Below are 14,649 nucleotides of genomic sequence, written 5' to 3' on the forward strand. Positions count from 1 at the left end.
TTGAGTAATTACCAAACGTGTACCTTCCCTTTAAACACTGTCTAATAACTCTATAAAATTTAAAAATTAAAGTAGTACTAGGGATGTAAGAAGGGAAAAAGTTCCAATATTAATCCAATCTGAGTAAGATAAATATTACAGGAATATTACAGAATTGGTTTTTGCTACAAAAAAAAAAGCACTTTGCCAGCAAAACAAAAGCACTTTATATAATCCACCATATACATAAATTGACAAACCTGTAGAAGTTTGAGATTGATGGTCCATCATGGGTTGCGAGAAAAAAGTGAAAAACCAATTGCATGACATGATGCAAACAAATGAACAAACGCTCACTGAGCGTAAACTCCCAACAGGAAAGAAAGTTTATTTATTTCTCATAAAATTTGACATTTCAGACAGAATAATTTCAAGGGATGTTTTCTACTACCCTCATCATTATAGACAGTGTATGTTTTATGTAAATCTGTGTTCGTCACGATTTTCTTTCTTACCAATTCTGTAATATTCCATTAAGTACTGGTAAATATATTATTTATAAGGCACAGAAAACATGTGACCCATCAAAAGGAGACTGGTATAAATCACTGATATAAGTTGAGGTCAAAGGTTAAAGTTCGTCATGCTCTACATCAGTCGGTTCATATGGTACAGTTGGTTGGTCTAGAATTCGAGCAAAATCTTTCAGCGTCTCGATGTCCATATCTTCAATTTCTTTCCGAGTTATGAATCCTTTTGATTGGGTGTCGAAGAGTGCAAATATCTGAAAAAGGAATAAAGAATATATAACTTTATTTGGTTTGCGGTATAACACCATGTGTATATCTACTTGCCAGGTAGAGTTTGTTCTTTAGAGAACTGTATTGCTATATATTCCACTAATATCGAATATATCGAATATCGAAGTCTTATATAGCGCACGTATCTACCAAACAAGGTACTCAAGGCGCTGAGTATATACAAACTTTCAGAAAGATAGGTTATTGCAGTGATTAATTCTGAGACCCAATTATTTAGCACCTTATAAGGGTTTACAAGGTGCTACGGCGCATTAAGCAGCCTACCGAGGAGGAGAGTTTTTTGGAAGACTTCTCAATTCTGTAAAGAAGTAACTGTACGTCCTGCTTTTTTAACTACTACCCGGACGTAAGGTTGAAAATCGGCTGGGACTTCTACTTTTGCTTATTATGATCAATATTAACTGCACTACCACAGCGTGAGTTCATTATTGGCCTTAACGGCGGAACGTCGGGCCGGACAGGGAAGTCGCGGCAGGGCTGGACTGATGTATCAGGGAGGTTGCATCGAGGAGGTATTTGTTGGAGAAAGGAAAGACTGGCTTTTATGCCTAGAGAACATTATTTGGAGATGCATATTATTGCTAATAGAAGTTGAGATTGCATATTGATGCTATTGTGAATTTAAGTGGAATTTGGAGTTGCATATTATTGCTAAGTAGAAGTTGAGATTGCATATTGATGCTATTGTGAATTTAAGTGGAATTGGGAGTTGCATATTATTGCTTAAGTAGAAGGTGGAGTTGCATATTGATGCTAAGTGAATTTAAGTGGAATTGGAGTTGCATATTATTTCTATGTGAAGTTGATGCTTGATTGTAAATATAATGTAAATATAATAACTAAAGAAGGAGTCGAAAGTGTTTGATTTCGGTGTCGTGATTTTAGGGTTCCTTGGTGAATGGGCCATATTTTTGACCGCGTGAGGGCGCTCTCAATCACTTCCGGGGGTATATTCATTCATACCCAAAACAGTTTTTAAAGATTGGAACACATTATAACCACAGACATCTAATCCATCACAGACAATAAGACTTTTAAAGGAGCCGTTATAATCCACCTCTAAAGCAAATTGAAACTACGGCGCAACAAAAGTGACAGAACGCCTATTAATTTGTGCAGGGCGAATCGCGTGTACCCCCGGAAGTGATCAAAATACTATTTATAGCGCCCTCGCGCGGTCAAAAATAAGGGGCATTCAGCGGGGTGCTGACAGTCGCGGGTACAAAATTTCAAATCCCAACCGCTGATTTTGTTCACAGAACTCGTGAGTATCTACAGCGCTAAGTTGGGGAGGTAGTGCTTTCTGCTCTACCAGCCAGGCTTTCGATAGATGATACTCAAGCCTACATCCGTATATGGACTGCAAAGGGGATAAAGGCCCGGTCACACAGGCCCCGATAACGAGAACAATAACGAGAACGATAAAAATGCACGCCCTCGATTGGTTGAAATGCTCCACGCAGAATACGCCCACGCTCATTTAACCAATCGAGGGCGTGCATTTTTAAGAAGTGTTCTTCGTTTTCGAGGCCTGTGTGACCGGGCCTTAACCCTGTTTCAGACCCAGGGGTAGGTGGCAACGACCCCTGGCAAAAATAGTTGATTGTAGCACACACCTTTATATGGCCTTCAGGCCTTGTGTTTCTGGCAACTTCCTTAAACATTTAAAAAAAAATGTTAAATGAGTTGGCTTTGAAACTTGGCATATTGGAAAGGTCTGCGTAACACCAGGTAACGACTATCTCTAAAAGAGTATGGGTGGTTCTGAAAAAAAAGGGAAAAAAAACCTAATAAACCAGTGTTATCAATACCTCGTACGCTTCTATTGGTATATTTTCCATCTCAGCGGCTACTTCCTCGTCATCTTCGTGAGTAATTCCTTTGAAGAATAAGCCAAATTGATGGGCTGATAGCTTGTCTGTCTCCCTCAGGAGAGATATTAGATCGTCTCGAATTCTTTCTGCATCCATGTAGCCTACCTCAATCAGCTAGAGGAGAAAATAAGAAGTAAATATCATGGGCCAATTTCATATGGCTGCTTAAAGGGTCTATGTACTTTTTGTAGGACAAAAAACACAATGTCCACAGATTTACATTATACTTACACAGTTTGAAAATAATGATAGTAGAAAGCTTCCCTGAAAATATTACTTGCTTAGGTGCTGTAGTTTTTGAGAAATGAGTAAAACAATGTAATGAAAATAATTTTCGTCTCAGTGATGAGACAAAAAGTATTTTAGCATGTAAAAACGTATTTTCATTACATTGTTTTACTCATTTCTAAAAAAACTACAGCACCACGGCAAGTAATATTCTCAGGGAAGCTTTCAACAATCATTATCTTCAAACAGTGTAAGTTTAATGTAAATCTGTGGACATTGTGTTTTTTGTTACAAAAAGTACCCAAATCCTTTAAAGACACTTGACACTTGACACTACTCAAATGAGAAGAGACCAGTCTTCTCATTTGGTCTATCTCAACATGGGTTTTGATACATTTTGCAGATCAAGTGTTTGGCCATTTATGAATCCCTACTCACTCTGAATGAAGATGTTGTCAAACAATTTACCTGAAGAAGTTTCAGTTTCATTTATCAATAAGTGGTTGAAGACTGGACACTATTGGTAGTGATCAAAGACCAGTCTTCTCATTTGGAATAAGTGGTTGAAGACTGGACACTATTGGTAGTGATCAAAGACCAGTCTTCTCATTTGGAATAAGTGGTTGAAGACTGGACACTATTGGTAGTGATCAAAGACCAGTCTTCTCATTTGGAATAAGTGGTTGAAGACTGGACACTATTGGTAGTGATCAAAGACCAGTCTTCTCATTTGGAATAAGTGGTTGAAGACTGGACACTATTGGTAGTGATCAAAGACCAGTCTTCTCATTTGGAATAAGTGGTTGAAGACTGGACACTATTGGTAGTGATCAAAGACCAGTCTTCTCATTTGGAATAAGTGGTTGAAGACTGGACACTATTGGTAGTGATCAAAGACCAGTCTTCTCATTTGGAATAAGTGGTTGAAGACTGGACACTATTGGTAGTGATCAAAGACCAGTCTTCTCATTTGGAATAAGTGGTTGAAGACTGGACACTATTGGTAGTTATCAAAGACCAGTCTTCTCATTTGGTCTATCTTAACATAATATATACATAAAATAACAAACCTGTGAAAATTTGAGCTCTATTGGTGGTCGAAGTTGTCAGATAACTATGAAAGAAAAATCCCTTGTCACACGAAGTTGCTTGATTTCGAGTCCTCACAATCTATTTCTGAGGTCTCAAAATCAATTTGTGGAAACGTACCTCTTTCTCAAAAACTATATGTCACTACAGAGGGAGCCATTTCTCACAATGTTTTATACTATCAACAGCTCTCCATTAGTTGTTACCAAGTAAGGTTTTCTGTCCATTAGGTGTGGGTTCGAAAACCAATGATAAACTTTGTTACCTTTAAAGACACTGGACACTATCAGTTATTGTCAAACACCAGTCTTCTCATTTGGTGTATCTCAAAATATGCATAAAATAACACAAATTTGAGCCCAGTTGGTCGTCGAAGTTGCGAGATAATAATGAAAGAAAAAACACCATTGTCTCACAAAGTTGTCTGCTTTCAGATGCTTGATTTTGAGCCCTCAAAATCTAATTGTAAGGTCTCGAAATCAAGTTCGTGGAAAATTACTTCTTTCTCGAAAACCACGTCACTTTAGAGGGAGCCGTTTATCACAATGTTTTATACTACATGAATCAACAGCTCTCCCTTACTCATTACCAAGTGAGGTTTTATGCAAATAATAATTTTGAGTAATTACCAATAGTGTTCACACCCTTTAAGAACACTATAACTTCTTTAATTACCTTATCCCCCTTCTTATAAGTCCACATGACCCTGACCTGTGTCAGGTCAGTGTACTCAAAGGTCGCATTCTCACAATCTGATTTGTCGAACGTAGGGGCTGATGCAAACAGAATGGTGGCTGAAATACTACGCGAGTAGGACCGCACCTGGTGGAGATAACCTAGTGTGAAGAAACAATTTCAAAATCTCAATTACAAACAAAACTGTGTACTCTCCAGGGAGCTGAGATGATTTAAGGAATGAATAAAGGCCCAGTGACCAGAGATGGATTTCACAAAAGTTAAGACTCATCTTATCTCGAGTTAGGATGAGTTACTCGCCCTAACTTAATAAGACTACAGTAAGTTTTTAATATCTCCTAGGACTAGTCTTAAGTTATGACTAGTTCTAACTCTTTGTGAAATCGGCCCCAGGAGTAATAATGTTGAAGAGCTTTGAGAGGGGCTTCCGAGTATGAAAAGCACTATATAAAAACTGCTTATTATTATTATTATTTCATACAGCGCATATTAACGTATTGTCCCTATGCGCTGTTTGTAATTTATTACATGTGTAGAGCTACGTGTTGAAGTATGAGACCTACTTCTTTAAATAAATTAGCACTGTGACAGGAATGGTCTACAAGGTGCTGTGGCGCAATATGCAGCCAATCAAACCAGGAGAAACACCAGGGTGACACTTTTCTTTACGATAATTGCACTGCTTTCTTTTACATGTATGTGAGTTCAGTTCACAACACACGGGACCTATGACTTCATGTCCCATCAATAATGAAAGACACAACAATAATGATAAAGTGGCTTCCTTAATGATACAAGTGTCACTACCAGGACTCGAACCCACACTCTGCTGATCAGAAACACCAGAGCTTGAGTCTGATATTTTTATCCCCTTGGCCATGACACGCCATGAGTTGCATTTATAACGGCAAAAAATAGTTAATGGCCTGACGTTTCGACCCTAGCAGAGTCTTTCTCGAAGGTTTTGAGGAAGACTCTGATAGGGTCAAAACTTATTTTTTGCATTTATACAATCAGTCCATTTGGTTGGTAAGTTGTTTGCAGCAGCTAATTCTATTTTCGCATTTATAAAGGATAAAAACAATTAATTGGTTTAAAAAAAATTAAGATAGACATCTCACCTCCTGGAATAAAAATGCAATCGCCGGGTTTTAGTGTTGTCCAGCGCCACGGTACATTAGCTACATCACGGTTTTGGAACAAGTTGATTTGGTCTACATCCAATTTAGAGAATCCTGAGCCTGTCATCAGATGCTGTTAAAGATTAGAACCAGATTAAGAACTTTAAGACACTGGACACTTTCGGTAATTGTCAAAAGACCAGTATTCTCACTCAGGCATCCAAACATAAAATGCATAAAATAACAAATCTGTGAAGATTTGGGCTTTAAGCCATTATACACTTTCGGCACAGAAAAAAAAAAAAAAAGTTCACAGATTTACAAATAACTTACAGGGCTTACAGAAGGTAATGGTGAAAGACTTCTCTTGAAATATTATTCCATGAAATGCTTTACTTTTCGAGAAAACATTAAAACAATTATCAATTCTCGTTGACGAGATTTACGGATTTATTTTAAACACATGTCATTACACGGAGAAACGTGCAGAAACAAGGGTGGGTTTTCCCCCGTTATTTTCTCCCGACTCCGATGACCGATTGAGCCTAAATTTTCACAGGTTTGTTATTTTTTATATCAGTTGTGATACATGAAGTGTGGGCCTCTGGACAATACGGTTTACCGAAAGTGTCCAATGGCTTTAAGCCCGGTTCATACTTCCTGCGAATGCAAATGCGAAGCCAATATTGATGTCACATCTCTGTTTTTGATGCGAATAATTATTCGTTGCGAATTTGTGACATCAATATTCGATCAAGGGTCAGAGTACTTTTTGGTTGGACACAAAGCACAATGTCTACAGGTTTACATTAAACTCACACAATTTGAAAATAATGATGGTAGAAAGCTTCCCTTAAAATATTACTTGCTGAGGTGTTGTAGATTTTGAAATGAGTAAAACAAGTCACACAAATAATTTGTGTGACTTGTTATTTTTGCATGTAAAACGTATTTTCGTGACATTGTTTTACTCGTTTCTAAAAAACTGCAGCGCTTCAGCTAGTAATACTTTAGGGTGAGCTTTCTACTATCATTATCTTCAAACGATGTTAGTTTAGCGTAAATCTGTGGACATTGTGTTTTGTGTTACAAAAAATACCCAAATCCTTTAAAGCCATTGGACACTTTCGGTACAGAAAAAAAATAAAAGTTCACAGATTTACAAATAACTTACAGGGTTTGTATATGGTTATGGAAAAAATATACCAACTTACTTCCGAAATAATTTGATCTTACCGGATCGTCAATGCGGAGTTCATGTGAGTATTTTGGATCAATCATTATGAAGTCTTTTCTTCCAGCCAGGAGGCAGTGTACGTTATGATCAGCATCATAATGGATGAGTGAGGCAGTTCCGCCGCTACTCATCCACAAGTTGGTTTCCAGCAGACGGCGTTTGAACGTCCCACACAGAAGGCTTTCATGCACCTGTAGGGGAAAGTTAAAACTGAAACTGAGAAACCTTGAAACTTTCCAACTCACTTTACATAATATTCAAGAACAGTTTAAAAACTCACTCACATAGAGAAGCATTTTTAAGGCAGTGGACACTATTGGTAATTACTCAAAATAATCATTATCATAAAACCTTTCTTGATAACAAGTAATGGGGAGAGGTTGATAGTATAACACACTTCAAGAAATGGCTCCCTCTGAAGTGACGTAGTTTTTGAGAAAGAAGTAATTTTCCACGAATTTGATTTTGAGACCTCAAGTTTAGAATTTGAGGTCTCGAAATCATGCATCTGAAACCACACAACCTCGTGTGACAAGGGTGTTTTTTCTTCCATCATTGTCTCGCAACTTCGATGACCAAATGGAGCTCAAATTTTCACAGGTTTGTTATTTTATGCATATGTTGAGATACACCAAGTGAGAAGACTGGTCTTCAACAATTACCAACAGTGTCCAGTGCCTTTAAGTTAAGTTTATTTTTCTTATTATGTTATGCTACTTTTGCTGCTTGTTGGCTGTTCTTTTCTAGAGCATTGCCATGAGCCCCACTTGCAGCGGATACCGGCGCTATAAAAGTGTCCATTATTATTATTTAGGCTCCTTCCCACTGCAGCGATAACGATAACGATAACGATAACGACAACGACGTAAAGAGAACTTATTCTATTGGTCAAATTGCTCCACGCAGAATACGCACACGCTCATTCAACCATAAGAATGCGTTCTCTTTGCGTCCTTATCATTATCGTTCTCGTTATCGCTGCAGTGGGACCGAGCCTTTAGGCCTGTAAAAGAATTTTTGTTTGAAACAGCATTGAAGCCACAGTGGGCAGTGCCGGGTGGGCCTGCCCAGCACTCGTTGAGCAAAATACAGACTTCCCCAAGATTGCACTTCAGCAATGATGGCCACATATATTACGGCTACATATCTAAAACATTATTTTCTTTTTTTAAATCTGCTCGCCCTTGTACTAGTGTGAGACTTGAACCGATGACCCTTTGATATGTGCCGCATTCTACCAAGTAAATTATTTAGACCTATGTTGGTGGTCTCCCTTATTTGTCAAATATCTTTGTTCGGGGGTGCCAGTCAAAAGCCATACAACCGTTTGATAAAACCTGTTTGCAAAAATGCCAGTCATATTTTGTACACGTGTTTGTTTGCTGTATTTAGTATTGGGTGAGTAAACATGTAACATCTGTTCAAGGAAAAATCTGCCATGTATGCATAAAGTTTATTGATTTATTCTATGGTAACGGTTGACAACAGGTGCGGAAGTACACGTGGCACACACAGATTAATACACTACCAACTGAGTTAATTAATTAAATCTTATATTATTACAATAATTTAAAACTTTTCAATGGGTGTTCTTATATTTAAATTCTAATTCAATATCCCCCAAACAAAGATAGGCCTATAAGTTATCTCTAGTAATTTTGTCTTTGTTCAACCCAAAATAAATAAATTTGATTGAATTTTTGTTTTGGTCAAATTACAAAATGAACTTTTTTGATGCCCCAAGTCCCTACCATCCACAAAGTATAAAAAAAAAAAAAATATTTCTCTACCATGGAGCACAAGTCAAACTCTATGTGAAATGACTCTGAAAAAGGAATTTTTCACGTTTTGGGGAAAAATGTTGTTGTTCTTACCATTATACAATGTTATAAGAAAAGACCAATGTTGGCCCTTATCACAACCAAAAGGAAAACCTTCTGAGACCCCAGGTTGGTATTTTGGGGTAAAAAAATGGGTTAAAAATTAATTTTGCCAAAAATGGTCAGAAAACAAAATGAGCTGTAACCATGGCAACTGGCTATATATTGACCTGAAAATGCAATTTTGTTTACTTGGACCGTGAGCACATGTTAAATATTTACCTAAACTGACTGAAAGGACACAAATGTCTCGACTGCGACTCAAATCCACACTCTGCTAATCAGAACCACTATATTCGGTGTAATTAACCGCTTGTGCATCTACTATGCACGTGTACATGTAGGCCAAATGATTTCTAAATGTACCTTAACTTCATGGGACATCTCCTGTGGGATCAGAGACACAATGTAGAAACTCTCCGTCTGATAGCGCTTCAAGAATTCAGCAAACTTCATTCGCTTCGGTCGCACCTCTCTGTTCTCTTTCTTTCTCTCGACGATAACATCCAAATCTCCATAGCTTAAAAAAAAAATGTTAAACAAGAAGAAAAACTAAAGAGTTAATCTTGCTGGAGGCCCAATGAGGTTTAATTCCCACACCAGCCAATTTTTCTTTTTTCAACCCAAAATTAGGCTCTGAGACTTACGTAATGCTTTCACACTTTCATGTCTAATGAGGACTTCGTATGGAAAAAAAAAATGTTTGAATGTTTAAGAGATAATGTGTGCCCTAAACATGCAATGCCCTGAATTTCACAAAGGCCATGGAGGCAATGTCATCTGTTGCCCTGGTCTTGGCCTTGGTGCCCCTTCAAAGGATTCCAACAGTCTTACATAGATTTTCCAATGTATGTGCCCTTTTTTAAATGAAAATGGCCTTGCCCTCTCAAAGATGAAATTCCAGCCCCTGAAATGTTGTTATTATTATTCATAAATTAGAATTAGCTGTTGCAAACTGCTTACCAACCGAAAGGATCTTTGGAAAAGTTCTTGACAGGGGCACAAGGCTAGACCAGGGCAAGTTTAGAAGTACATGAATGAAAGTTTAACAGCTCACTGACGTACCGCTCTAGTAAATATTCGTCGGTCCACTTTCTTAGAGCAGGGGACTCCAGAACTGCCTTGCGAAAGACGACTGGTTTCTTTTTGCTGACATGGGATTCGTGAAACTGCGCTGGATGAAGGAATTCATTGTATTCGAAGACCCTTCCCTCTGGCTTTCTCTGGTAACCTGAGGACAAATTACATAATGTTTAATTAATTATTTTAAGTACATGTTCTCCTCCCTAAAAGAGTGAACAGTACTTCTCCGTTTTACGTGTTTCTGTGTATAAGGTTTAGGCCATTTTAAATAGTAATGTAATGTTTTACACCAAATTGTTAACTATGTAACTGTTCATAATTCTGCTGCTGGCAGCGAATTGAATAGATTTTTAATAAACCATTGAATGAGTGAATGAAATGAATAAAAGATCAAACATTATTTTTGTGTGAATATTTGAGCCTGGTGCTAGCAAGCCAAATTAAGTAAATACCCGTTGATCGTCTCCGCCTGCATCCTTTTTGGGGGCCGCATCCTTTTTTCAAACTATTTTTGATTTTTCAATATTCCAGGTCCTCATGCAACGAATAGATATAAAATAAGTTTACGGTGGGTTCAAACCGAAGAATTGGTGGCCTGTTTGATTTTAAAACCTTTTTCGAAAAAAGAAAAAAAAATGCGGACGGAAAAATGCGGCTGATCAACAGGTAGTTTTTTTTATTTGGCCTAAGTAACAGCAAATATTCAACTCAGGTAGGATTTTTTGTTCTGAAATTGCTGTGAACTTCATTATTTCTACACTTCCATTGCCTTCTGCCTCTGTCTCTGGTTCCCACTGTGCTTTACACATAGCAGCATGGGACAGGCTATCGGGACCACTGAAGAAACCATATGGTCCCAAGAAACCATGGTCTCGAGGCTGGTTCCAAATGGACGACCACAGTAGTCAACAAATGGTCGAAGAACCTGGGTTAAAATGATTTATTTCCTCACCAAAGGGTCTGAGATGTCCAATGGGTACAGTCGAGCTGGCTCGTTGCTTGGGAACATTCGGAGGGAACTCAACTTCTCGTTGGTCTTTTGGAAATTCAATCCCACACACTGCATCGTAGTAGACGAATAGAATCACAAACACTGGAAGGAGCAGTTCCAATACATGGAGTTCCATTGTTCATTCGTAGTAGTCGTACACAAAAGGACTTCTTCTACAATGTAATTAAAAATTGAGACGATTGCAGGACATTTGGCGAGTCAAAATGGAGAGAGAGTTTTTGCGTGTCTGTTAGGTCTGGTTCGGCAGAATAAACGTCACTGTAAAATCACCATTACTATGTCAGTTCAGTGTAACTAACTAAACTACTCTCATTTTAAATCGTGTTTTTACATCTGATCTATTATATTAACAGATCGATAAGTTACCCAAACAGTGTCCATTCCTGAAATCACACGTGTCACACACCACCACAGCACAACAGCACTGATTGAACTGGAACAATTAATTCACGTAACTAGATTAAGAATGAAACAACATGTGTTTTTGTTGATATTCACTCACACAGAAAGTCTGTGATTTAGCGCCCTCTTCCCACGTCTGCTGGCGTTTAAATGATAGCTGAGGCCGGCCGTGTCCGAAACGGCGACTTCGGCTACAGCTACGGCTAGATCGCGCGCGTCTGCTATTCTTCATCACTGGTAGACGCGCTGATCTAGACATAGCTGTAGCCGAAGTCGTCGTTTCGGACACGGCCATATAATCGAACCACAATCTCAGACTTGAAATTAAGTCTATCGTGTATGGGATAGGGCGCCCTCGCTCGCGAATCCTCCACGTTAAATCTCCAGGATGCTCATTGACGGCATTGGGTAGATTTCCTTGCTCTATGATTTCTCACACCTACCTAGATGTTGATATATCAAATAATATGAAGCCTAATTGCATTATGAGGAAAGATTTCGTAAATGTCAAAAGGCTTTTTATTCATTGCATGTGTAGGAACGGCAGTTCAACCTGTGTTCAAACTCGTGTGTGGAACACAGCAGCTGTTAGTCCTCGACCCCCATTAGGCTATAGTGGTGTGTTAATTTCAATTCCACAAAATCTTTCAAAAATCTTTAAATAAACACAGGGTAAGCTTGTTAAATCTGCCATGGGTCTTCATAAGTACTGTAAAACCACGAATTTAATGTAAGATCAACGATATTTTGTGGACATTTTCAGCTTTTCTGATCAATATTGTATGCAGATTTTTAACACTTCTCCTAACGGGCTAGGTATTTTTTTATGATGCCCACCTTTTAATTAAATTGCGAGGCAAGCGACGATTTTATTCGAAGAATAAATTATTTGATAGAGTTAAAAACAGTTTTATTTTGCACAAAGATTGCCCACTGCTTAACTGCATTATTAATCCTTCTTGCCGAGTGTAAAAACAGTTTTGTCAGTTTCTTGAATGTGATACCTTGATACTCTTGGTCGGACTCAGATTGTTCTGACAATCCCTTTGTTTCGTACTTTGTCAAGATGGTCTGGGGTCGTGCGAGAGTATCGGGGTTATCCTGTTTCTTTATTTACGTGTTAGTATCCTTTTTACTGTACTATTTGATGTGATTTTTATATAATAAAAAACATTTTATCTTCTCAATTTTTGGAAGTTTAGAGGAAATAAATAAATTAATAAAGTCTAAATTAATTTAGATGGTCCTAACTTTTGGGAGTTATTAAAAACTTAAAAACACTGTCATTGGTCATAAAAATGTAGACCATGCAGTCTTCTCGCTGGATTTCAGAGCTCACCTTAATATAATGCATACAATCACCAACCTGTACAAATTTTAACTCTAGGCTGTTGGTCGTCGAAGTTGGGAGATAATAATGGAAGAAGAGAAAAACTGTCACACGAAGTTGTGTGTTTTCAGATGCTTGAATTCGACTGAGACCTCAAATTTCAAATACTGAGGTCTCGAAATCAAAGTTCAAATTAAAACTAGACATCAAGTGTTTGTAAATAAACACAGAGCTGTTCCTTTTTAATTTTCAAGGTTCAAGGGGTCTATAATTGAAAAGAAACTGAAGATCGGTTGCATGGTTCTTGAGATAATAATATATGGTCCCACTTTCGGTTGACCCGGAAGTAAAGGTCAATTTGGGGTCAAGGTAATCCAAGTTCAATCTTTAGAGCTAAAAGGGTTTATAACTGAAAAGAACTTGAACATTGGTTGTGCAGTTCTTAAGATAAGGTCCCACTTCCGGTTGACCCGGAAATAAAGGTCAACATGGGGTCATACCTACCCGATGCGATTGTCCAATGCCAAAGTAGCCCATAACTGAAAAAAGTCTGAAAATCGGTTGGGTTGTTTTTGAGATAAGGTTAATCTTCCGGTTGACCCGGAAATAAAGGTCAACATGGGGGTCTCAGTTTTCAAAGTTAATATTTAATGCCTAAGAAGTCTATAACTAAACAAAAATTGAAAATCGGTTGTGTAGTTCTTGAGAAATGGTCCCACTTCCGGTTGACCCAAAAGAAGAGGTCAAAATGGGGTCACGGATTTTCCCCAACAAAATTTAATGCCTTAGGAATCTATAACTAAAGAAAAAAATTAAATCGGTTGTGTAACTCTTCAGATTTGGTCCCACTTCCGGTTGACCCGGAAGTAGAGGTCAAATCGGGGTCACGGTTACCCGAGGCAATTCCCGTATGCCTAATGAGTCTAATACTGAAAAAAAACTTTGAAATCGGCCGTACACTTCTTGAGATATAGTGCTGCAAAGAAAAACTCATTAAAGCTTCTAATTAGCATAAATTAACATGTGATGACGTCACAGTCTTAAAATTGTATTTTTCGTACTAATAAATTTTATAAGGTACACGATGGTATGCAACTTACCTCAATGCAATGCCTTTTGCAAAATCTCAATTTTCGATTGCATTAACCGTGGAGAAGCTATTGCAATGCGTTGAAAGTGACTGCATCGAGTTTATGAGGTACTACGTTGTACCCATGATGCCAAGGTTTTTAATTAACTGTTAATTATAGACGTACTTTGATTGATTTTAATGGACTAAAACATCTCTTATTAGAATCAGTTACTCCAATCCCCATGGAGTCTTTATCTACAAAACAGTCTGTTAAACGGCTGTGTACTTCTTGAGATATGGTGCTACAAAGATTTCCCAATTAAATATGCAAATATGGGTCACGTGGTTAATTAATTATGAATTTAAAAAAAAATGGTCTGTGGTTTGATGTAAAAATTGATTGAAAATCGGTTGAGTAGTTCTTGAGATATGGTCCCACTTCCGGTTGACCCGGAAGTAGAGGTCAAATTGAGGTCACGGTTTTTCCAAATTTTTCTCCTATCCCCAAGGAGTCTTATAACTACAAACAGTCGACATTCTTAAAGAAGAATGTCGTCTTCCTGTGATAATTTATCTCGGAATGTCGACATCCTAAAAGTAGGATGTCGTCTTGCTGTGATAATTTATCTCGGTATGTCGACATCCTAAACGTCAGTTGTCATCTTCCTGTGATATTATTTATCTCTTAAACTAAAATAATGGACGAAACAAAATGTACCACGTAAAACTCTGTAGTGACTTATTGCTATTAATATTAGTCATGCAACAGCCGTTTATTTTGGTACGGAAAACATGTACATGATACATTTGCTACACGCAACAGCA

General features: G+C 37.8%; 1 protein-coding gene across 3 annotated transcripts; it reads right to left on the reverse strand.

Annotated features, from left to right (window-relative positions):
• On the reverse strand, positions 1 to 11,563 carry LOC117301644. Of its 3 annotated transcripts, none has more exons than XM_033785665.1 (9): positions 11,523 to 11,563; positions 10,961 to 11,172; positions 9,991 to 10,156; positions 9,292 to 9,445; positions 7,045 to 7,236; positions 5,809 to 5,941; positions 4,667 to 4,827; positions 2,612 to 2,788; positions 1 to 763 (listed from the first exon to the last, which is right to left on the reverse strand). In XM_033785665.1, exons 2-9 carry the CDS (start codon positions 11,133 to 11,135, stop codon positions 611 to 613), a joined length of 1,311 nt encoding a protein of 436 aa, XP_033641556.1. In that variant the 5' UTR covers positions 11,136 to 11,172; positions 11,523 to 11,563; the 3' UTR covers positions 1 to 610. The 3 variants fall into 3 exon arrangements, with proteins under 3 accessions (XP_033641556.1, XP_033641555.1, XP_033641554.1); XM_033785664.1 differs by having other exon boundaries at positions 11,387 to 11,550; XM_033785663.1 differs by having other exon boundaries at positions 10,961 to 11,550.
• Positions 11,564 to 14,649: the final 3,086 nt, after the last annotated feature.

This window comes from Asterias rubens, chromosome 17 (genome assembly GCF_902459465.1).
Source record: "Asterias rubens chromosome 17, eAstRub1.3, whole genome shotgun sequence".
In the NCBI taxonomy this organism is placed as follows: Eukaryota; Metazoa; Echinodermata; class Asteroidea; order Forcipulatida; family Asteriidae; genus Asterias; species Asterias rubens.